This window comes from Euleptes europaea, chromosome 4 (genome assembly GCF_029931775.1).
Source record: "Euleptes europaea isolate rEulEur1 chromosome 4, rEulEur1.hap1, whole genome shotgun sequence".
Classification (NCBI taxonomy): Eukaryota; Metazoa; Chordata; class Lepidosauria; order Squamata; family Sphaerodactylidae; genus Euleptes; species Euleptes europaea.
Window position 1 is genome coordinate 21,657,467 of NC_079315.1, and position 25,860 is coordinate 21,683,326.

The following is a 25,860-nucleotide window of genomic DNA, read 5'->3' on the forward strand; positions in this document are numbered from 1 at the left end:
TTCAGATTGAGCTCACCTATAAAACTCACATTGCTAAGTAGATAGGGAAATCAACTAAGGCTCTATACTGCTTTCTCCCTCTGAGGCAGGAGGAAAACTGAAACAGAGGGCGGTCCTAGCCCAGGGGACAGGAAGAGGAAGTTTAGAATCCTGCCTCCCTGAGCAGAAGAAGGAAACCACCCGCTGCTGAAGATGTCCTCCAACCTCAGAGTCAGAAGGTATGCTTTCACACCGACAGTTCAGCCAAAGAGAAGGGGAGAACAGAAAGGAATCCTGGAGATATTCTGCAAACTGCTATAAAAACCCTTTGCAATGGACAGTGCTTTTAGAAAGGACCTAAGGTAAACGTAGTCCCCTGTGCAAGCACCAGGTCATTCCTGACCCATGGGGTGACGTTGCATCCCAACTTTTACTAGGCAGACTTTGTTTACGGGGTGGTTTCCCAGTGCCTTCCCCAGTCATCTTTCCTTCACCCCCAGCAAGCTGGGTACTCATTTTACTGACCTTGGAAGGATGGAAGGCTGAGTCGACCTTGAGCCGGCTACCTGAAACCAACTTCCGTCGGGATCGAACTCAGGTCGTGAGCAGAGCTTTTGACTGCAGTACTGCAGCTTATCACTCTGCACCACGGGGCTCCTAGAAAGGATCTACTTGCTCATAAAAATTAGCAACCAGAACATGATAGGAAAAGGCAACAGTCTCCAACATGAGTGACTCACAGCCTGAAGTAGCTCTGCACAGGGGAGCACTGTTAGCTCAATATTTCCAGGATGCTCAGAACAAATTATATAGCACTTTCCCCCAAAAGCAGGCATCTTTGTCTGCCCCTGGGCAGAGGTGACAGTGATCATGCCCATCTGAAGGAGGGAGCTTTCTCCAGCACTGCCAGCAGTGTTTAAAGACAGCCTTCTTCCCCATAGGTGCTTGATTGCTACAGCACATTGCAAACAAGACTGTACACACTATAACTATGTACAACTACTATAGAATCATAGAGGTGGAAGGGACCACCAGGGTCATCTACTCCAAACCCCTGCACAATACAGGAAACCCACAACCACCTCCTCCCTACACCCCCAGTGACCCCCACTCCATGTCCAGAAGATGGCCAAGATGCCCTCCCTCTCATCATCTGCCTAAGATCATAGAATCAGCATTGCTGACAGATGGCCATCTAACCTCTTCTTAAAAACCTCCAGAGAAGGAGTGCTCACCACCTCCCGAGGAAGCCTGTTCCACTGAGGAATCGCTGTGTTAGAAAATTCTTCCTAATGTCTAGAAACAGTCCGTGTTTCTCAAGGGACTTCGGTTTAAGAGAGGCAATGCGTTTGAACTTCCCTTGTTCTGTGTGCCCAGCAGCATACAAGGAAGAGGAATTGTGGTTCTTTTTTGCCCATCATTTCTGCTTCTTGTATTTGGACCTGCCCCCACTAAGTGGCCATTTATAGTTCTCAGGCTTCAAGGGGCTCTTCAAATAATCCACAAAGTTTTGAAGATTTGTACTCTTGGATCGTGCAGATGTCATACTTTCTACTAACCGTATTTTCCTTCGTTACAGCAACTATACATTTCTCCGCCGCCCCACTCTTTAGCATCTCTTTCGTGTTCTGATTCAAAAGTTAACCGTGATTGACACTGGTGACCACAAATTAAATCTTTTGATTTAATTTCAACTCATTGGTTCTGGTCCGACCTTCTGGGGCAACAGAAAACAGCTCAGCACCTTCCTCTATATGACAGCCCTTCAAGTAGTTGAAGATGGTTATCATATCCTCTCTCACCCTTCTACTATTCAGGCTAAACATACCCAGCTTCTTCAACCTTTCCTCATAGGATTTGGTCTCCAGACCTCTCACGATCTTTGTTGCCCTCCTCTGGACACGTTCCAGCGTGTCTACATCCTTCTTAAATTGTGGTGCCCAAAACTGAACACAATACTCTAGGTGGGGTCTAACCAGAGCAGAGTAAAGCAATACCATCACTTCGCGTGATCTGGACACTATACTACTGTTGATACAGCCAAGGATCCCATTTGCCTTAATCTGACATGACTTGTTCTTGAGAAACCCATACAGAGACCACGAAGTAGCCAACTAACTGTGCCTTCAAGGAGTCAGCAGAAACATGTGAAATAAAGCCAGAAGTGGCAGTGGAACAGAGGTTTAACAAAACCATTTTGCTCAAGCAAATTATTGCACACCGTAGTGAAAAAGCATGAAGGAGCACTTCTCCAATGTTTTTTTTAAGCACAAAAAGCTACTAATTTGATAAGACGCACTTTCTTTGGCTATAGGAGCCAGCCAAAAAATTTAGGAACCATAATTATTTTTCAGACTCCAGGGATTTTAATGGCCATATTTTCTAACCTCTTCACAGTTTCTTGCAATTTTATTTTTTTGTTTTATTAAACAAAACTGTTACAGTACATAAGTAAACCGCTACTCCAGCCCTCCTTAGAATCATAGAATCATAGAGATGGAAGGGACTACCAGGGTATTCTAGTCCAACCCACTGCACAATGCAGGAAATTCACAACTACCTCCCCCCAACACCCCCAGTCACCCCTACCCCATGTCCAGAAGATGGCCAAGATACCCTCCCTCTCATCATCTGCTTAAGGTCATACAATCAGCATTGCTGACAGATGGCCATCTAACCTCTTCTTAAAAACCTCCAGGGACGGAGAATTTACCATCTCCCGAGGAAGCCTGTTCCACTGAGGAATCGCTCTGTTAGAAAATTCTTCCTGATGTCTAGATGGAAACTCTTTTGATTTAATTTCAACCCGTTGGTTCTGGTCCGACCTTCTGGGGCAACAGAGAACAACTCAGCGCCCTCCTCTATATGACAGCCCTTCAAGTATTTGAAGTACTTGTAATCTCCAAACCCTTCCAGCTGCTGCCCTTTTTACGTTCTCCTGCTACTTTCTTTTGTCAGGATTTCAAAAAATCTCCTTTCTAATGATGACCATGATCTCGCAAGACCTCAGTCAGCACTTCTTTGTTGGAGTGATGAAGTATGCACAGGGCAGACCTTGCTTCTTTGATTGGAGGGGAGAGGAGTTATGTTAAAAAAAAAAACTTCTCAGGTTTTTTTCTACAGATTTTTTTGGGTTTGCACAAAAATTTCCCATGTACATATGGCCCCAGAACTCTGATTTTTTAAATTTGCATTCTGGGGCCACTTTTCCAGGATTATAAACTTCCTCTCAATTTCTCATTATTCCATTACAGTTTTAAAAGATTCATTTATTTGAACATTGGAGCCAGTACAGAAAACAATTGGTTAAGAAATGAGTTCGCCCGTCACCGCTGAATGGTATAAAGAGAAGTTTCCATATAAACAAGCAATGACAAGAACTTTGTGCACATTTCTTTTTGAGTCATACAACAAAACATTGTAATGCAGAGAATAAAGAAGCTTCCACTGAGAACTGCTGAGAGATACTACAATAAAGTAACTGCTAAAAATACTAGGTCCCGCAATGAAATCTATAGGTGCTGTGGTGGCCTGGCTCCTAGGAAAGCCTACTGATTTCTGCTTTGTGACTATGTTTTAAAATAAAACTGCAAACGCTTGGAGTAGTCACCAATTATCTAAAATTATTAAACAAGCTCCTTCAGCTGATTCTGGGTTGGTTCCTCTGAAGCCAAAACGAAGGCAAGGAAACAAATGGTGAAGAGGGATATGAATTCTTTAATAATATTTATAACCCCAATGCGTTTCACGTCAATCTTCATCGGGGGAATCTAACAGTGGTGTTACATTGATGATGTTTTTGTATTATGGAAGGGAATCTTGGGCCAGTTAAGAACATTCCGCTGTTGGCTTGATAAGAGAGACATGAATTTAAAATCTGAATTACATGCAGCCAAAAAACAGATCATTTTTTTAGATGTCATGGTTTGTAGGGACACTAACCAAATTTTTTACAAAAATCCCAACTGATAAAAATTCCCTTCTGACAGCCACCACCCCACTACATGTGAGAAACAATTTACCTTTTAGTCAGTTTCTTAGCATTAGGAGAAATTGCACAAGGTTATAGCGTTTTCAGAGGGAGGAATCGATATTACAGAAAAACTTGGCAGATAAAGGATATCCAAAGCAGGTTTTGAAAACATCTCTTACCAAGGCCACTGTTAAAGATAGAAGTAAGATTCTGTCCGGTAAGAAGAAAAAAAGTGACCTGGGAAGATGTGTATGCAGTCTAACTCAGAATTCTGTAGGTGTAGCTGTGAGGGTCTCTGTCTTTGTGTCTCTGCTTTCCATCACCTGCGGTGTTATCAGTGAACTCGTAAAAGCAGTTCACACCTTCTGGTCTCAGGCGCCAGGCCTGATGGCCCATGTATCTTCCCCCCCGCTGTTCTTCCTGCCAGTACTCCCTCAGGCCGGTGCGGCCTTGGAAGTGTGATAGCCGCACCAGACTTCCTGGGATCCGTCTGATGTTTTGTATTATGCCAAGCTTGTAACTTCCCATAACAATAAGTGTGAACCCCAGTGCCCCAGTGCCCTGGAGTCAATATATTCTGTAAACCCGTATAGCCCCTCACTTGCAACTTTCTACCTGTGCCTGTCTCATCTCCTGAAGGCTTCAATAAATCTATTGTTTCTGTATCAACGTCTGAGCAACTGATTTGGAGAAGCAAACTCAGAGAGGGGGATCTCTCACATTAAGTTGCAAGTCCTTGCCTCTCGGACTGCAGCTGTACCGCTTTGGACAGAATGTCAGCCGACGAGGACACCACCCCTAACCCCGATGCCCCCAAGGAACCGGACGAGCCGGAGAAGCCGGACCCGAAGGAGGAGGGAGCCAAGCCAAAGAAACCGAAGGGTCGCGCACCCGACCAAGATCGGGACGGACGTCCCCGGGGGCTTACTTATTGGCTGGACTCTCCCAAGGGCTGGTCGCTCTCGCGGACTGCGGCGAAGGATCGCCGGTTGGCCTTCCCCAGCACGGGACTCGAAGGGGACCCGGCCCGCAAAGAGGCCCTCATGGAGGAAGAACGAAAGCAGTGGCAGGAAGACCGCCGGGCTATGCAGGAGCAGATGGAGATCATGCAACGCGTAATGGGTGAGATGGCCACGACCCTAGATGCGCTGAAGTTGCAACCTCCAGCCGGTGCTCCCCCAGACGGGGCGCCGGTAGTTCCGCCCGCAACCCCTGCCCCCCCGGCCCGTCGGGACCTGAAAGTCACGTATGACGGGTCGGGAGACCAGTTGACCTTTTTTATGGTCCAAGTAGACATTTTTATGCGGGAACAAGGCCGAACCTTCGTTTCTGAGGAGTCCCGGGTGCAGTACGTGGCTTCCTTACTGCAAGGGGAGGCGGCTGCCTGGATGGTGTTGCAGTATGAACTCCGCTCGCCGGTGCTGCGAACCCTGGACGAGTTCATGGTAGCACTCCGAAACCGTTTTGAGGACCCGACTCTGGGTGAGCGGGCTAAAGCCTCCCTGATGCAACTGCGCCAAGGGACTAAGTCGGTGGCGCAGTATGCAAGTGAGTTCCAGTCACTGGCTAGCCGAATTCTGGACTGGAGTGAAGCTACTTTGGTACAATGTTTCAGGGAGGGTCTCAACCCAGACCTCCAACATTGGGCCTTCATGCAAGGGAACCCCCCGGATGTGGAAGGTTGGGTTCGCCATGCTGCTGACATCGAGAATCGCAAACAACTCCTGAACTTGTCCAAGCAACGGCTTGGGCGAGACCCCAGGCCCCGAGGTGACCGTGGCCGGGAACTCCGGCAAGGGGGTGGCGGGGGTCTCTCGGCCGCGGAACGCCGCAAGCGGTTCGAGGCCGGCGTCTGCCTGATCTGCGGGGGAAAGGGTCACTTTGCATCGCAATGCCCCTCTCGCTCAGGCCGTCCGACCCCCCCCCGCCAAACCCAGGCCGAGCCGACGAAACCGGCCGCCGACAGCCAGCCTCGCCGCAGAAGTGGACCACTGAGCCGGCGCTCCGGCGCACCCTCCGCTCTCCACGCGCGCCCCCAGGATGGGGCATCCGACTCTACGGTCCCATCGGGGTCCCGGATTACAAATACCGTCTTTGATTCGGACGGCTCCCCGGAAGCCACCACCCCGTCCCCCTCTTCCAGCGAGGAGGAAGAGTGGGAACAGCCGGCAAAAAACGCCGTCGGTCTGCTGTAGAGGGGGCTCCGCAGCAGACCGTCCCTATCGTTGTGCAAGGAGCTCCACCGATGGTAAGCGCCCAAGAGGACAATGTATTTGTGCGTGTTCATCTGTCCCTACCCAAAGGGGGTCCCCCGTTAGAGGTCCCCGCGTTGGTCGACTCGGGGTGTGCCCGCACCATGATAAATGAGGAAACTGCCAAGAAGTTGGGTGTCCGGCGCAAGCGGCTTCCGGGACCCCTCCGTTTTTCCCAAATGGACGGGAGTGACTTTAAACGGGGCCCTGTGACCCACAGAACTGCAGCCGTGATTATGTCCGTGGGGGAACATTGGGAACGGTTGTATTTCACCATCGCCCCTATTGTAACCCCTGTGGTGTTAGGGATGAACTGGTTAAGGGGACACAATCCCTCCATTGATTGGGTTAAACGGGTGCTTTCCTTCCCCGAAAACCCCTGTGGGTTGCATGACAAGGAACGGGTACTCAGAACTCCAGCCGCCGCACTGGTAGGGTCCCCCGCCCCAGTCTCTCCTCAATTACCCTCTGAGTACTCGCAGTTTACTGATGTTTTCGATGTTAGAGAGTGCGACGACCTGCCTCCCCACAGAGAAACGGACTGTGCCATCGAGATTGTAGGGGAAGGCAAACTGTCTAAGGGAAAGGTTTACCCCATGAGCCCTAGTGAAAAGACTGTATTGCGAGACTATCTGGATGTCAATCTGGCGAGGGGTTTCATACGCCCCTCCAAGGCTCCTTATTCAGCCCCAGCTTTCTTTGTAAAGAAAAAGACGGGAGATTTAAGACTGTGTATTGACTTTCGCAGGCTGAACGCAGTCACCCAGTCTAATGCTTACCCCCTCCCTCTTATTCCTGACCTTCTAGCACAATTAAAGGAGGGCCGAATCTTCACCAAACTGGACTTGGTAGAAGCCTACCACCGCATTCGCATCAAAGAAGGAGACGAACCCAAAACGGCCTTTTCCAGTTGTTTTGGGATGTTTGAGTACCTGGTCATGCCGTTCGGACTTTCGGGGGCTCCGAGTGTCTTTATGCAATTAATTAATGAAGTTTTGCATGATTTACTGTTTCGGGGGGTGGTGGTATTTCTCGATGACATTCTTATTTACTCTGAGACCATGGAAGAACATGTGCGCCTAGTGCGAGAAGTGCTCCAGCGGCTGCGGGAGCACAAACTGTATGCTAAGGTGTCCAAGTGTGAATTCCACCAACCTTCTATTACATTTCTGGGGTATGTGATTTCCCACCAAGGGTTGGAAATGGACCCCGCCAAGGTCCAGGCGGTGCGGGACTGGGAAACCCCCACTACCCGCCGCCAACTTCAACAGTTTTTGGGGTTTGCCAACTTTTACCGGAATTTCATTCCCAACTTTGCCCAAGTTGCGCTTCCCCTCACTGCCCTGTTGCGTACCAAGGACAGGGGGGCTAGCGCCGCACTCCCCTCAGCCCGTCTGCAATGGTCTCCCCAGTGCCAGCAAGCTTTTGAACGTTTAAAGCTACTTTTTTCATCCGAACCCGTTTTGGCTCACCCGGATTGCACCAAGCCCTTCGTGGTGCAGGTGGATGCCTCGGATGTAGCCATGGGCGGGGCCCTATTGCAGAGGGATGAGGGGGGACGGTTGAGGCCATGCGCCTACTTCTCCAAGAAGTTTTCCCAGTCCGAAATCAACTGGGCCATTTGGGAGAAGGAGGCAGCAGCGGTCAAACATGCCCTTACCATATGGAGACACTTCTTAGAGGGGGCCGAGCTGCCGTTCGAAGTGTGCACAGATCACAAGAATCTTGAGGCTCTCAAGGGAGCTAGAAAACTCAATGCCAAACAAATTCGGTGGGCCCAATTTTTTGCAAAATTCCGGTTCACCCTCAAACATGTCCCTGGCAAAGAAAATGCCCTAGCTGATGCTTTGTCACGACTTCCCCAGTATCGCAACGATTTCGATCGCCCCGTCGACTCCCTGTTCACTCCCGAACAGCGAGGGGAAGTCCCTGGCTTGGCCGTTACCACCCGATCCCAAGCCCGCCAACCGGAGACCCCCCCTACGCTCAAAGGTATCCCGGAAGCATTCCAACAGCGACTCCGGGACGCCTCCTTACAGGAGGAGGAGCACCATCTCCTCCCCACTGGCTTGGAACGAACCAACACTTGGTGGGTGCAAGGGGGGAAACTATATGTCCCATCTTCCCTTCGCAAAGAAGTATTGGGACTTGTACATGGGGCCAGGCTAGCGGGTCATTTTGGTTTCATAAAAACGCTTCACCTGGTTCGAAGGCAATTCTGGTGGCCCGGTATGAGATCTGATGTAGAGTTGTATGTGCGCAGCTGCCCCACCTGCGCCACAGCCAAGAAACGGATGGGAAAACCCCCGGGGCTTCTCAAACCGCTTGAGAACCCCTCCCGTCCCTGGGAAGTCATCGCCATGGATTTTATCACCGACCTACCTCCAAGTCGGGGGAAAACGGTTCTCTGGGTTATCACAGACCTCTTTTCCAAACAGGTTCATTTCGTTCCATGTGCAGGTCTTCCTTCAGCCCAGGGCTTAGCTAAACTGTTCATCACGCACGTCCTCAGGCTACACTCGATCCCGAGGAAGGTCCTCTCCGACCGGGGGGTCCAGTTCGTTGCCAAATTCTGGCGGGCTTTCCTAAAGTTAATGGGAGTGGAGGAACAGGGCCTTTCTTCCGCCTATCACCCCCAAACGGATGGTCAAACGGAACGAGTAAATGCGGTAGTAGAATGTTATTTGCGTTGCTATGTAAATTTCCACCAGGACGACTGGGTCGACCTGCTGCCATTTGCCGAATATGCGTACAACAATGCGCCTCATTCCTCTACCGGCTTTAGTCCCTTCCAAGTTATATACGGGACGGATTTTGGCCCTTTCGGTTCTGCCCCCGTCTCGCCAGAGCTCCAGTCTACCCCTGATCTTCAGGAGTGGATTCAGGTGGTTAAATCCACCTGGCCATGGTTGCTCAAAAATCTGGAAAGGGCGAAAAGCAAGTACAAGGAACAAGCAGACAAACACCGGTCTCCGGGATGGGAACTCAAGGTGGGGGAGCAAGTCTATCTGTCCACCAAAAACCTCCGCTCTCTTCGCCCCTGCAAAAAACTGAGCGACCGTTATGTAGGACCTTTCCCCATTACCAGAGTAATCAACGAGGTTACCGTGGAACTGAGTCTCCCTAAGACTCTCAAGGGAGTTCATCCAGTCTTCCATATAAGCCTCCTCAAACCTTATGTAGCAGCTCCCCAGTTCCACCCCCCTCCCGCTCATGAGATTCCTACCGTAGTAGGAGGGGATACCCATTTGGAAATATCCAAGGTTTTAGATTCCAAATGGAAGAAAGGGAAACTGTTTTACTTTGTTCGCTGGAAAAACCTTGGCTCCGCTCATGACGAATGGGTGGCCGCACCCCACATGGCAGCTCCTCGCTTGGTCCGAGAATTCCACCTCGCTTATCCCGATAAGCCTCGTCCTCTCGGAGGGGGGCCTTAAGGGGGGCAGAATGTGAGGGTCTCTGTCTTTGTGTCTCTGCTTTCCATCACCTGCGGTGTTATCAGTGAACTCGTAAAAGCAGTTCACACCTTCTGGTCTCAGGCGCCAGGCCTGATGGCCCATGTATCTTCCCCCCCGCTGTTCTTCCTGCCAGTACTCCCTCAGGCCGGTGCGGCCTTGGAAGTGTGATAGCCGCACCAGACTTCCTGGGATCCGTCTGATGTTTTGTATTATGCCAAGCTTGTAACTTCCCATAACAATAAGTGTGAACCCCAGTGCCCCAGTGCCCTGGAGTCAATATATTCTGTAAACCCGTATAGCCCCTCACTTGCAACTTTCTACCTGTGCCTGTCTCATCTCCTGAAGGCTTCAATAAATCTATTGTTTCTGTATCAACGTCTGAGCAACTGATTTGGAGAAGCAAACTCAGAGAGGGGGATCTCTCACAGTAGCATTTTTTAAGAAGCCTTTACAAGAATTAGAACACAATGAATAATATTTCAATGTGTAGGAATAGACCTATTGTTCCTTATTAAAAAAACAGCTAGTTTGAAAGATTGTCTGGTCAGAGTGGATTTCATTTAAACCAAACTGATTTAAGTCACTAGTCAGTAAGACTAGATTTAAATCATGGTTTTCTACACAAAGACTCATTCTTGCTGGTATAATCTTAATATTTACAACCAGGTTTCTTGTTAGGTTGTCTTGTTAGGCTGTAGTCCACCCACAGGTCATCATCCATGTGGGCACTGCTGTTTTTGCAGAAATACAAAATCTATGAAATATTTTACTAGTCCAGTTGACAGTAAACAATACGATCTCAAACAACATGTAGTAGTAGTGATCATGTCGTTTATGCAATATCTCATGGTTGTGGGGAAATTTATATTGGTAAGATAAGTAGACCTCTAAAATTAAGACTCGTTGGCAGAGGGGAGGGGGAGCGCCCCATCACTAGGCAGAAGCTTTCTACTGACAAATCTCTGCGGCTGGCCTGCGCATGCGCAGTACCCGTGTGGGACTGCACAGAGGCCACGACAATGAAGAGTTGGTGCTCCTCTGGTTGAACATTTCTTAGATTATAAGCATAAACCCACAGATTTCTTGTTTTGGGTCATATGTAAATAAGATAAGACAGGATGGCAAAATACTGATGTGGAAAGAAGCTGAGTAGATTCTGAGGTTAAAAACTTTGCACCCTAAGGGGTTAAATGAGAATATTTATTGGCAGACTAAGAGCCCATTCCCCGTGCAGGCATAGGTACCACCTTATCATGGAATAAGGTGGCACCTACGACAGCACAGGGGTAAACACACCGGCGCCCAGGGTCCGCCAGCGCAGCACCGCCAGCATGGAGGGGGAACCATTCCTGGGGAAGGAGCTGTGGTTAGGGCAGCTTCTTCGGTCTTTTCATTCCGGGAACGCCCCCTTGCGGGGCGGCACCACATTTTTTGGTGGCGCAGTCCCATTGGAGGCAATGGGGGACTTCCTCCCTTTTTTGTTTTTTATTTTCTGAACATATTTTTTTGCCTCCATGGTCACTGGAAGCCTCTAAGGAGGCAGTGTGGCTATACTGCCCCCAGCCACTGTGGATCTGCCCCCCCTTCAGGATTGGGCTGCCTGAGCCGGTACTAGCTGGAACAGCTCACTTTTGCCTTAATGCATGTATGGGTACATTACTAAAAAGAATCTGAAAGGTCAGTACTAATTAATGTTAATTTTAAAAGTGATTTCTTTGTAAATTTACAATTCATAGTATACATTGTTGTTCATTTAATTTTCTCAATATTAAGATGTAATTAGATATTGCGCTCTGTACATGCTGTCTGAATTGTCCTATGTATAATTTTTCTATATTAGTTTTAATAATGTTTTAAGTAATGTATCACATACATTTATATTATTATTTTGTGTTATTTTCTCATTTGTTAGATTTCTCCTGACGAAGCTGCACGCAACATGTTGGGGTTATAAAAATTACTAAGGAATTCGTTTCCCTCTGCACCATTTGTTCCCTTGCCTTTGTTTTGCCTTGGTGCGGCCCCCTTCTTTTCTTCTCCTCTGAAGCCAAGCAATTCTACTGAAGCCCTGCAACAGGAGTGACTGAATGGTCAAATCCCACCCAAGGAAGAGCCAAGGCAGAATCCCCCAAGATTAAGACAGCGCTCACAGTCCCTTTGATAAATACAAAATTAAACCAGTGTCTTAATTAAAATCAAGAGTAACTAGCCACTGCGACCCAAGCAAATTCCCTTCACTAAAGTAAATATGCCAATTACTGAGCCCTTGAGCAAGAAGGCAATTGCCTAGTCACTGAGACCCACCCCCAAGAGAAAAGGGTTCTGCCCACACAAGTGCAGTGGAAGCTACATAGGTTTGGGACATGGGGAAATTGGGCGTAATTTCCTCCTAACCAACAAACTCCTGCAACCAGACCCAAACAAGACCCTGAAATTCACGAACCACAAGAAGGAAACAGACCTACTGGCTTGAATTTGTATAACTACTTTTCAATTCTCTAAGCGATATATACTTATGAAGCTTCATAAAATCATCAGGATCACTTCATTGTTCTTTTTTCACTTCTCTCTGCACGTGAAATTCTGCTGCCTGTTATGCTTATTCTCTTTTACCCTTTAAAAGGAGAATTCTATTCTTTCTAATTTCTCTATTTTTGTCCCCTCCAGAGAATACTAAAAACAAGGAACATTATGTGGACTTCTACCGGACAACTCATTTTTACGAAACTGCACAGCACTTTATACACTACACATTTTACTTCTTTAAGTACATTTATTGCCTGCCTTTCTTCTGTATAGAATCGGCCCTCAATACAGCTAGCAACGTAACAAAACAAAACACGATACATGCCCTGTGCAAAGCTACATTCTCTCCCCTTTTGTCCTCCCTTCTCATGGCTTGCTGATACCCACAGCCAAACTTTCATGTTACTTATGCAGAAGGAAGTCACATGAACACATATGACACTGCCTTCTACTGAATCAGACCATCAAGGTCCATCATAGTCAGTATTGTCTACTCAGACTGGCAGCGGCCCTCCAGGGTCTCAGACAGAGGTCTTTCATATTACCTACTCGCCTAGTCCCTTTAACTGGCGATGTCGGGGATTCAACCTGGGACCTTCTGCATGCCAAGCAGATGCTGTACCACTGAGCCACAGCCCCTCCCCATAAGTCCCACTGAACCATATGAGGCTCACTCCTCAAGTACTCATAGGATTGCTGGCTTAAACAATAACCCTCCAGCTGTGCCATTTAGATTAAGCACTATACAAATAAAACTTTTCTGCATAAGAAAGGGTGGTGGTGGAGCAAAATCAGAGGACTTTTTACATGCTCCACCACAGAGAAAGACTGCTGAATTCTCAGGTTACATCCTGCAAAATCACGAATCACATGACATGATCAAACAGGCCCACACATAGAGCACTTACCAAAATCTACCCTCGTTAGTATGCACTGCATTGGATGGTCAGTTGTATGCCTTGTCGTCGTTGCGCCACTTTCATAACAAGATGCACACAGATCGTAATCGTAGCAAATTAAACACTTGTATCTGCGTCCTCGAAAATTTCCTTTTAAACATGCATCGCAGCTGACACCTGGAAAAAAACACACACACAGAGAGAAAAAATTCATTAACTCCAAATTATATTCCCTTTCACTACGAATCGTTCTACTTGGCAATAGCGGCAGCTTGAAAAAGTGCCTTTTCACTGTAATGTTATTTTGTGTTCACCGTGTGTCACCTTGAGCCCTCCGTTGGGAAAAGGGCGGGGTATAAATAATAAATAAGACTGAATATAGCTGCTAAAATTACTCTTAAGAAAACATTCTATTTCACTTGCTTAACCAATATTTTATTCTTCAGTTCCCAAAAGAATGTCTTATCCTTCACCAAACGAGAGCACCCAGATGAAAATAATCACTCATTTATGTTTAACTCTTTAAAATATTTTTACCCTACTTCTTTCCCTCAAAATATTGAAATTCACAAGTGCTTGATCACAAGCTATTGTGCACTAATGGCCAAAGTTACTGCATTTCACTATTTCGGGATATATATGAATGTTTTAAATTAAAAAAAATAAATGTGTGAGCATGCCATATACATTTAATAATGGTAACTCGAAACATTACTGCCCGAAAGATATATTTCATTGTATATCCATACAGGATATTCCTGCATTCAGAAGAACCACACAAGCAAAGTGTCTGGTTCATACAAGAAATTTTATGTTCAGAGTGCCGAGTCACAAGCTGAACCTCAACTTGAAATGTGCATGGATACATTTTTAGCCCTATCCCACACTAATTAACATGCCAGGAGCCACAGGGACCCTATTTGGGTGGAAAGGTAGCATATGAATGTTTTAAATTAAATAAATAAATGTGTGAGCATGCCATATATAATGGTAACTCGAAACATTACTGCCACACATCAACAAAGTATGATAGAAACTCCATTAAGACCCACAGTGATTAAAATAACACGGAAGCACCAATCTTTGTGTTAAAGATATCACTGTTTGTCCCGGTAAGCCTGTACCTTTTTAAGTCTGGAATGGATTCAAAAGCTTAGTCCACTCAGAAGACTGGGGTCATCAATACCACAATGACTCCACAAATCAATCTGCCAATGTTATTCAGACTGCAGTGTGTCACAACCAGAGACATGGAGGAAACAAGCCAGGCCATTCCACAGCCCAGACTGTGCAAAGAAAATGTGTCAGTGCTGAAGATGGATTTCTCCAGGTTCATTCACTGAAATATTTGAAACTAAAATCTTCAAATCCTGATTTGTACAGATAGAAGGTACAGAACTTTCCTTGGTGACTATTCAATAGCTAGTTTACCATCACACTCTTTAAATGTAGGTGTGCTGGTTCCCATTCTGATCTCAAGCCATCAAGTGGCATATTATATGTGCACAACTAGTATTCAAGATCAAACATACTTTATATGAAACTGCCAACAGAACAAAGCAGAAGGATGCTCTTAACCACAGACTGAAAAACAACTTCAGTTCATAGATACTAGCACTAAATTTCTATAAAGCCAGTTATCAGTGGGCTTTGGTACCACATTTTAACAATAGCTAAAATTAAAATCTACATGCATGTTAGTCTAGTTTCAATGTGCCTCAGGTAACATGTCACAATTTTATTTTATTTTCCTCCTGGAGACACATACCCATGATATACGGGCGGTTAAATGTAAATAATGCGAATCTTTCTAGCAGGATCAGCATTCCAGAAATTTCCCCCTTTCAATCTCAAACAAGTTCCCCATATCAGTACACTTTTGATTCAAATTTTAAAAGTAAATTATTTGCAATACAAATAGTACTCTTAAGAAACTGCCCACTTTACATTTACAATTTTGGAATAAACCAAAACTGGATTCCTGAATCTCTAATTAGAGCCAGTTAAAGCCAACGAAAGTCCAGAATCGTAAAAGCTTTAAGTAACTACATCTAATAGTCAAGGGTTGGCATCCAAAACCAGAGTTATCATTTAGGGTACTGTAATCCCATCAGGCTCAAGGTTGACTCAGCCTTCCATCCTTCCGAGGTTGGTAAAATGAGTACCCAGCTTGCTGGGATTAATGGGAAGATGACTGGGGAAGGCACTGGCAAACCACCCCGTAAACAAAGTCTGCCTAGGAAACGTTGGGATGTGACGTCATTCCATGGGTCAGGAATGACCCGGTGTTTGCACAGGGGACCTTTACCTTTTTTAATCCCATAAGGAGGTAGCGGCCACAGCCATCAAGAGAGAGCCAAAGCTGGCAGGGTAAAACCACAAAATAAAAACCTTAGTTTAACCAAAGAGTTAATTTGAGGCTTTCCCACACCCCACATCTGCAAAGCCACCTTGAGCAGGTTCTCTGGACAGCATACTAATTTTCTAAAGAAATAATAATAACAAACAGCAATATCTGTGCAGATGTTACACACTCCAAAAGCTGTGGGGGGATTCAGGTTGTCATGGCAACCCAAAATGGCAAGCAGAAACATGGCAGACATAGCCACCAAGAGAAAGCCAAAGTGTGCATGTTAAAGTCAAGCAAGAACCACAGCAGTCAGGGAGGAAAGAAAACGGGATGCCCCCTCCCCCACGAAACCTCAGATGCCCCTTTCTAGTAACACAGGTTTATCTCCAGTTGGAAAGAATCTTGGTTAAAATGAATTTTAGAAACACTTTTACGTACAGCCGAGGATATGCTCAAAATCAATACTATACAGTCTCATCAAAGATACACTTCTGACTTAAATCAGCAACAAGTGCAATGTTAAGCAAAGTTTAAAACCATTGCTTCTGATTCCGCTGAAGTCAATGGGTTTAGAACGGCACTGTTAATCACTTAGAAGGGATTAAAAGGGACCCCACCCCCATTTCAATCAATGAGCAGCATAAACCACTGTAGTTCACCCACTAAACAGACATCCTGAAACACAACTGGAATTTTAGGGTTGGTGCGAGTCTTCTCACCAGCACAACCTAAACCTGAAACAAAGAGCCAAAAAGTCTCCAGTGCTTTATTTTTATGTGGAAATATTTCTATTTCTAAAGATTTAGTGTGCCATAAAACTAAAACAAAGAATGGATCTCATTGCCAATTGTAATATTCTATTTTTTTTTTTAAGTCCACCATTCCTGATTGGCTCCACAGGCCAAATCAAACCAAAGCTAATTTTTTAAAATATGCCTCCTCTCACATGGTATGAGGGATACAGTAATCACGAATCTGATACGGAACGAATAAGTAGAGCGGGTTATAAGATTGTTAGAGCGGGTTATAAGATTGATATAATAAATACATAATAAGTAATGCAAGTGATGCTGTAGAGAGTGACAGTAAAACTTGACGAGCTCCAGTGACCTGCGTCATGTACCATACTTCAATTTTAATGAAACAGAAGACACTCATGTCCATGGGGTATCAAGCACAAGTTCTGGGGTGTGCTAAAATTAGTGTGTCCCTTGTTTTCTATACCTTCAGGGGTTTTTCTTACATTTTAAAGAAGATCAGTATTATCTTTAATTTTTCCCAAGTATTTTTTCATATAAAACTAATTTCTGAATAAAACTTATCAGAATAAGACGCTTGACCCCCCCCTTCCCCAACCCATTATTTCAGTTCACATATTTGTTGCTATTGGGAAATAAAATTAACATAAAATTAAACTGTTTGCTAAATACAAGTCAAAACAAAAAGTGCTAAATCAGATCACGCTCTGTTCAGGTCATTTTCCGATGGGCATTTTTCTGGAAAACAGGCATCGCTGAACCCAACCACTTTCATCTGTCAGCCAGAATTAGACAATTTTGCGGCTAATTGGGGCAGGAATTTGTGCCATAAATAAGCTTGGGATCTGTAGGAGAATTTTTAGAATCCTGCAACACCTCAGTTCCACTAATCTGAGCCATGGCAATCGTGACGTTAAAAAAAGTTTGTAATGCAACTGCCTGCATGGGCTCTGTCTATATGACAGCAGGTTTCAGCACCACTTTATTGCTTTGGTACCTGATGCAGTTATGAAGACTGATGACTTCTTCACTGAGGCCCAAACTATAAGTGATGGCACCAGATCCATTTACGTACAACTCGGCACCAAACGCTTATAAAACAGGGGTGGGGTGAGGTCATCTTTAAAAAGGATGGGCAGAAGAGAGACGGCAGTGGGGTCAAAAATGAGACTCATTTTCAGTTGCAACAAAAATACCGACCATGTATGTGATGCTTTAGGAGATTTCAAACTGCTTCACATGAACTCACTTAATAATCGTTGGGAAGAACTCCATACAGTGGGCTGATATTATTAACTCTGTACTACAGGGGTGGATCACTAAGGCTGAAAGAATGATAAACAGCTTTCCACATGCAGAGCTTATCCGGGGAAAGCATCATGTATTTTCTTCTTTCAAATTACCTGGCTAAGCAAATTAATGAGGACAATCCTCCCTTCAACATTGTCAGACTTTGTAAATTATTGATAAGTGAAATATGAATGTGCATCAATGACAGCTTCACATAATTGCCCTCCAAACCAGAGTCACACCCACACTTTCAGCTAGTGTTCCTCCACCTTAATGGCAGGTAGTGCATGAACTCTCTTTATCAGCAAACACCAACAAAACCAGTTCCCTTGCCTTTCCACTGAGCTCCCTGATGGATTTCTAAGATTGCTCTGTGACCATATGCCCTTGAATTTCAGTCTTTCTCTCTCACCCTCATGCCCCCTTTTACTTCATCAATGGACTATTTAGAACACCAATAGAAATAGGACAGAATCAGTGAACACTATGCCACTGGAGGGTAGAAGCCTAAAGATAAAAATGGCTCATCCTAATTTTAAACGATTAACACACTGCTTTCCTAAGACCTTCTGTGCCTTTGTAACTTTCATGCATCCATTTTCTTGGTATGGTCCAGAAAATCCAAGACATGCATACACAAGTTTATCGCCCCAGATACTTTTTTTTCCTCAGCAGGGCCTACTTTGGGTATTGAAGCATGGCTGGGAGAAAATGGAGTTTGTGTGCTGGTCTGACTGGAGGTAGGTGTACCACTCCACTTACCTGCTCTTAAAATCCGCCATCGTGGTGTAGTGGTTAAGAGCAGCGGACTCTAATCTGGAGAACTGGGTCTGATTCCCCACTCCTCCACATGAAGCTTGCTGGGTGACCTTGGGCCAGTCATAGTTCTCTCAAAACTCTCTCAGCCCCACCTACCTCACAAGGTGCCTGTTGTGGGGAGAGGAAGGGAAGGCGATTATAAGCCGCTTTGAGTCTCCTTAAGGTGGTCAAAAGCGGGGTATAAAAACCTACTCTTCTTCTTTGTATGTGATGGGACAAGCAAGCTTTAAACAACAAGGCCTACCACCTCATGTCAGAGCCTGAGAAAGTCTAAAAGAGGCTGCTTTGGTTTAATGATTTGCAGCTGAGTGGGCGAAGGCTTGAACCAGAGAAGCAAAGTGGTGAAGAAACTGAGCTATGAACCAGAAAGACCCAATTCAAATTCTACTTCTATCACAAACTCAATGACTGGCTTTAGGCAGGTGCCTTTTCTCAACCTCAGCTCTCAGACTGTAGTATGGGGATAAAAATATTGACCTACTTTGGTAGTTGTAAGTTACAGAGGTAGCAAAGTGCTTCAAGCCATCTAGACCACCACCTAAATGCAATGTTTCTGTGCACACAAATTCTTTGGTTTCTTTGGTGGGAGTGTTAAGAATATACATTCTGGTGTTTTGACCACTGAAAGGTTTGTGTTTGACAGCATTTTTTAATCCTATGATGTCATCCCTGTCCCAAGTGTGGGCCACTTAGTCCTTCAGTGAATGGAATGCCAAATTTACTGTTAAGAATCTATTAGAATGGAGTGTATATGCAACAGAAATTTTAGTTGATGAAAATATATGGGTGCTAGCACAGACATACATTCCGCTTAACTTACAAACACTACAGTTGCTTCACGTAATAAAGCAACTAATCTCACTAGCATTCCTCAGAATTATGCTGTCTACATTTGAGAAACACAGCTCCCCAGTTCAACAAAGCTCCGTTGTTCCCTGCCTGAATAGTAGTGGAAATTTGTTTATTGGAGGACATGTGGAAATGCATCTGTATTAGGGTTCCATTACACATAGAAGAGCACATTAGATGCTGCATCTTAAGTTAGTTTTCCACGAAGAATGATGGGGAAAGTTACCACGGATGTTTGAATTTGGAACAGAAACTAATTAACAGAACTCAACTCTTATCCTTTTTCACATGTGTAATTCACTTCAGCTTTCCCTTGTCTAAGAAGGGCCTGCCTTTCTATCTTGGCTTTGCACATCATCATCACATGAACTGCTGGGCAAATATAGCCATGTTTCAAGAGGACTCAAGCCACAGACAATGGAAGTTCAAAACACATTATTTATTAGCCTATGTGCTTTAACTGGCACATTAATCAGCTAGAGCAGTGGCTCTTCACCTTCAACTCAGTGCCACCCACTAAATATGCAACATTACCATCAAACGTCCCCTCCCCCCAAGCCACAGCTAAAAGCTTAGGATGGAACAGCGTTCCCAACAAGTCAGCTTTTTATATTTTATGATATATGCATGAGGTATACGCGATTTGGGTCCCAAGATGGTGCCGCGGCAGAAGTGTTAAGCGTTTGAGCTCCCAGGTTTTGTTTTTTCAAACTAGTTTAGGGAGTGCTCTGACCTCTGAACTTCAGGACGGCTCAGGTCTGTAAACGATTGGAGTGTGGAAAAGAGCCATAAATCTAAAGTGCTGAGTCAATACTGTAGTCCTTGCCAGGATGTAAGATCAGTCCTGAGAGCCCTGCAAATAGGAGCTAGGTACTACTTCACCCCTCACACTGGAATGGCAGTTTGCTTGGGTGGTGCCCTGCATCATTATACATTGCACAGAATTATACATTATACTACAATTTAGAAAGGTAGGTGGGAGGAAAAAAAGAATCAGAAGAGGAAAAGGTTACAGGGGGAGGGAAGGAAGAAAAGCAGAAATAGTAGGGGGAGTCCCCCCCCCCTTGTTTATTACTATCTCTAAGCACCGGCAAAGACTGTCATGTTTTTACAAGACGACGATTGTGTCAACAGTATAGCATAATCACACACAGACTCAAACCAACATGACTAGAGACTACTGCACTGGCTAAGACTACAGGTAAAACCACCAAAAGCAATTTGCAATGTTGACCCCCCCCCAAAAAAAAGCTCAATTTGGAGCTCAAACTTTGAATAATTTTTTTTGTTTACAAACAGTGTAGTAGAGTGGCATGCATAACATTTTAAGATCCATTTCTCAAAACGGGTTCTGTAAATGCATTTGCCTAGAACAGCAGCCAAGAAGGCTGTTTCAATTCTGTCAAAAGCTTTCTCTCCATCAAGGACGGCCAAGATTGAGGTTTATGACTCTTTGCTCTTCTTTTCAATCAAATTAACTATTATCCCTTTTAATATAACCCACTTGATCAGAAGAAATATATGCACTAAGGACTACATTTTCAGTGTATTCCTATACTTCCATTGAAATCAATGGACTTAGACTGGGGTATTGCTGCATGGGATTGCACTATTCATCTCTTAGTGAGGACTAGTGCAATTCAATTCCTGATTTGATAAAGCAATAGAATGCAACATCAAAAAGGGTCCTTTCCAGCTTTCAAAATTAAATTTAGTGTCTTACAAAGAAAATGAAAGATGGAAACCAAGATCTTTGTTACTTGTTTCAGAGATTGAATGTGTACTTCAACAAACTCTATGGAATTCTATGAGGCCATCAAGTCCCTGGCTCTTATTTGTACTAATAGAAAAAGGACTGTTATGGTGGCGAAGAGGGCCCTTTGTCAATTGCATTTAGAATGGAAATTGTCCTAGACTCAGTAAATTTGGCTTTGCTGATCCATGCTGCTGTAACTTTGAGACTAATATGTTCTATATGAGGCTACTCTTTAAGACCATTAATAATTTCCACCTGCTACAAAACACAGTAGCTCACCTTTCAGCTAAAGCAAACTCGCTTGCACATATTACACCTATTTTGGAGCATCTCAATTGGTTAACTATTTGTTCCCAGGCTCAGTTCGAAGGTTTTGGTCCTTGAAACCCCTCTGGACTAGGACCCATGCACCTTAGGGATTGTCTCTATTGGTATGATCCCATGCACCAATTACACTCCTCACTGGCCATATTTTTGTAAGCCTCCTTGGGTTCTCTTGGGTAAAAAAGTTTTATTAAATTAATGTCAACACGGAAATTTTATTAGTAGCTTGTGAAATGGTGGTCTTACTTAATAATCTATTAATAGCTTCTGGGAGCTTGAGTGGTATAATTGAAAGTTGTATATAAAAAATTCTGCCATAATTCCCTTAACTTCAGTCATTACTCTCTCATCAGTTTTAGTGTGTATTTATTTTACCAGTTTCACTTTGTAGATCAGTAGCTTATCCTCGTTTCCACGTTCAAAATAAAACCTGAAAACGGGTGACAGGCATTTTTTAGAATTAGTGAATTCCATGGATCCACCGATTATAGAGTTAATTATTTTAATGGTTTTGGAACTCGGACTGAGAATTAATTGATTCTTAATTTGTTAATAACAGTGAGAATTTTAAATGATCAGAAATGGAAACCTAATGAATTATTCTCAATTGACCACTGGATTAATAAATTATTGTCTGTAACAGGTCTTCTAAAATTAGCCGATTTGGTACAGGCAAAGGAAGGTGCAATATCTGAAGTAGTTTTGAAATGTATAAACTGTTGTGAGATCCATTATATGGGGGGGAAATCAATTTAGTTGCCAAATTATCAAGTTAGCAGCAGATGGGTTCTATGCTAAATTAAATCCCTGTTGTATGAACATTTACAATAAAAGTCATTAATAAAAAAATCCAAGAGAACAGTCCATAAAAGTGAGGCTTTACTGCCTCCATTCTAAGTACCCGTTACTGGGCCTTGAAATGTTTACTCTTATGATTAATTCAAGAAGGCACATCACTGATCACTACCACAGACTGAAAGCTTGCTGATAAGCCACAGAAACAATACAAAACAGATGCCAATTTACCTAATAGGGGATGAAGGAAAATTCTAGTGCATCAGCAGTAAGAGGGTTTGTGTGGAACGAGCCACATATCAATGCTGTTCATAAGTCACAGAAACTGGAAAGTACCAGAAAGAGCAAAGAAAAAAATGGAGAGGCAGTTTGCAGATTTTACAGGCAGAAAAAGAAAATACTATTAAGATATGGTTTAGAGATGTATGTGCTAATACTTCCAACAAAAACACTACACACAACTAGCAGACAAGTAACACAAACCACAATTCTGAAAAGGTGGCTTACCAGGGTTACAAGTGTGAGGAAAACAAAACTTAATTTTTCACAACTCTTATGTAGTACAATGGACAAACCTAATCCTAAGCATTTTTACTCAGAAGAAATCCCTCCTAGGGTCAATGGGGCTTGCTCCCTAGTAAGTACAGTTATACAAAAGGGATTACCACCTCTATTTTCAGAGGTGGGAAGGTAACTACACAACAGGTTGGCGCAAAAGTCACACCCCGTTAAAATAAAATAAAAAGTTTAAAAGAAAGGTCACACCCAACAAATATGTTTTTCTTGGACAACTGGAATGGTTAGCAAAAATGCCTTCCTTCAGACCACCCTACAGAAAATGACAATACTGATGGAAGATGGAACTTTCCACTATAAAGCTTTCTCTACAGGTAAGGCTGAACAGGAACATTTATTCCACAGAAATATTTGCTCGTTCCGTTCATAATAAAGGTACCATACACTAATATCTTACTCCTCTTTGAACAGGATGCTCAATATAACAGTGTAAATGTAAGAGGCTTTGCACACAGCAATCAACTCTGTATTCGAAGTACACTCTACTTATGAATGGATTGCATTCCAAAAGTTTGTTTCTAAGTCAGGTATTTGGAATCCATCTTTCCCACAGACAGACATGAAATAGATGGTTGTTAGGTTCCTAGGATAGCCCACAGAAGCTTATTTAACCCACAATGTAGTACAAATACTATATGATTGCAACAAGAAACAGAGGAATGTAAAACTGTGCCGCAGTTAAACAAGGCAGACATGAAAATAAGTGTAGAATAAGAAACGTATTTTCCTTGAATGCTGGTGTGGCCTTGCTTACAGGAAGCAGGTTCAATCAGAGAAAGCTAAGCATGCTCAGCACTGATCCCATTTTGGGAAAGGGGGGAATTCTTTAACTCATGCCTGAAGCCAAAACATTTCATTCTTTCAGGAGCCACTAATAGAAAAAAAATTAAACTGAAAGGGGGCATCGATGGATTGGGAAGCTAAACAGGCCCTGGCAAAGGGCCCCACCCCCTCACCTGATGGAGACATGAAGAGCAGAGGGAGGGAGAGAATGGAGCCTTGATTACTTACCGTGAAGGCTCCTTCTCTCTTGAGGCGAAGGCGTCTTGAGCTGTGGGTTTTTTCCTTGCATCATCAGGGTAGGCAGGACCAATTTTGAACTTCCTGTCTCCCCTTTGGCGGGAAATAGCCTGTAGACCTCAGTTACAGTCTTGCCTAGCTACTATGACAGGAATAAAACTCACTCGATAAAAAACAATCAAGAAAACACATATAACAACTATGGTACAATTAACCAAAGGATATGTGACACTACCCATGAGGCTGCAAAAGCAGTTCCGGGATAGGAATCGGGTCTCCTGAATGAGACTAGGCGGCTCATAACATAGCACGTAACTAGGGTGGACAAGACGCCTTCGCCTCAAGAGAGAAGGAGGCTTCACGGTAAGTAATCAAGGCTCCATTCTCCTTTGAGGCTCAGGCGTCTTGAGCTGTGGGACCTACAAGAGCTCCCATGAGGGTGGGTTATGAGCCTTCCTCTGCCACCTGCTGTAGCACCCTTCGGCCGAAGGCTGCTTGGGCAGAGGCCCACGTATTTACTCTGTAATGCTTAATAAATATTGAGACAGATGCCCATGTGGCAGCCCGGCAAATTTCTTCTACCGGAGCCTGTCTGTCAAACGCCGCTGTGGTGGCTGCACTGCGCAACGAGTGGGCAGTGAGACCCTCAGGGACGGAAACACCGGATGCCCTGTAAGCCTCTTGGATACATAACCTGAAGGTATGGCTGATTGCCGCGGCCGACATTCTTTTTCCCTTGTTAGGATTGTTAATCCCAATGAACATGAAGTCTGATAGTCTAAGACTAGCCGTTCTGTCAATGAAGATACGTATTGCCCTCCTTAGGTCAAGTGTATGCCAGGAGTGTTCCTTAGGACAGGAGGGTCTTGGGCAAAAGGATGGTAAATTAATCTCTTGTTACCTATAGAAATTGGAATTGATCTTTGGGGTAAAGGTGGGATCAGGTAGCAGCAGCACCTTGTCCTTGTGAAAGACGCAGAGACCCTTACGTATGGAAAGGGACCTAATTTTGGAAACGCGTCTTGCTGAAGTGATGGAGATCAGGAACAATACTTTCATGCGAAGGTATTTTAAGGAAACTTCTCGGAGCGGCTCAAACGGTGGTTTGGTGAGTGCGTTGAGCACCAGATTAAGGCTCCAAGAAGGAAAACGTTAAGTGACCGGTGGCTGACTTTGAGTTACCCCTTTTAGGAATGCCACGATGTGTTTGTGTCTGGACGTAGGGACCCCATCTAACTCTGGGATGACCATGGCCAGTGCGGCAATCTGTCTCTGCAGTGTGGAAGCGGAGAGATTGAGCTGCAGACCCTCCTGAAGGAACTCAAGAACTTTGTGTGTGCCCAGCTTAAAGGGATCAACCTTTTTTCTTCTAGCCGAGCGAACAAAGGCTTTCCACGAAGCGTTATATATCCATCTGGTGGCCGGTCGTCGTGCCTCTAATATAGTAGCCACAAAGTCTTCTGAGTAACCCGTCTATTAAGGATTTCCTCTCAAGCGCCATGCGGTCAAACAGAACCACTGGGGGTCTGAATGGACTAGGTGACCTTGGCGAAGATGGGATCCTCCAGGGTTCCTGACACGACCTTTGTTGAAGGGTTGCAAACCAGAGCCAATAAGGCCAGAACGGTGCCACTAGAATTACATTGGCCCGCTCCTTTTGGATCTTTCTTAGTACTTTTGGCAATATGGGGAGAGGTGGGAAGGCATAAAGTAATCCGGGGGCCATGGGCTGAGAAGAGCGTCGACGCCCTCTGCTGCAGGATGGCAGTATCTTGAAAAGAACCTTGGGACCTTGGAGTTTTCTACGGAGGCGAATAAGTCTACTGAGGGAACGCCAAATTTGGTGGTAATTTGCCAAAAGGCCTCCTGGTCCAAAGACCACTCTACTTCATCTGCGAACTGTCGCCTTAAAATATCTGCTTGAACATTTAGGGTTCCCTTTATGTGTTCTGCCCGAATAGACTTGAGGTTGGTTTGGGCCCATGTGAGAATTTGTACTGCTTCCCAATGTAGGGAAGAGGAGCGAGATCCCCCGTTTGTTCAGGTGGGCCTTGGTTGCAATGTTGTCCGTTCTTACTAGGACATGTAACCCCTGGAGAAGTGGAGCGAATGCTCTCAGTGCGAGATTCACTGCTCTCAGTTCCAAAACATTGATGTGAAGGGTTGTCTCCTCTGTTGACCATCTGCCCTGTGTTGTGTGAGACAAAAATGCAGCTCCCCATCCCCCCAGACTGGC

At 44.7% G+C, this 25,860-nt stretch overlaps 1 protein-coding gene across 1 annotated transcript in view; it reads right to left on the bottom strand.

The window, feature by feature from the left end:
- LOC130476735 (E3 ubiquitin-protein ligase KCMF1) overlaps positions 1 to 25,860 on the bottom strand; it is a 65,156-nt gene that overhangs the window by 18,298 nt on the left and 20,998 nt on the right. The window contains exon 2 of the mRNA XM_056848713.1: positions 13,097 to 13,264. Within this exon, the coding sequence (XP_056704691.1) occupies positions 13,097 to 13,264 (168 nt within the window). The remainder of the gene's footprint in view (positions 1 to 13,096; positions 13,265 to 25,860) is intronic.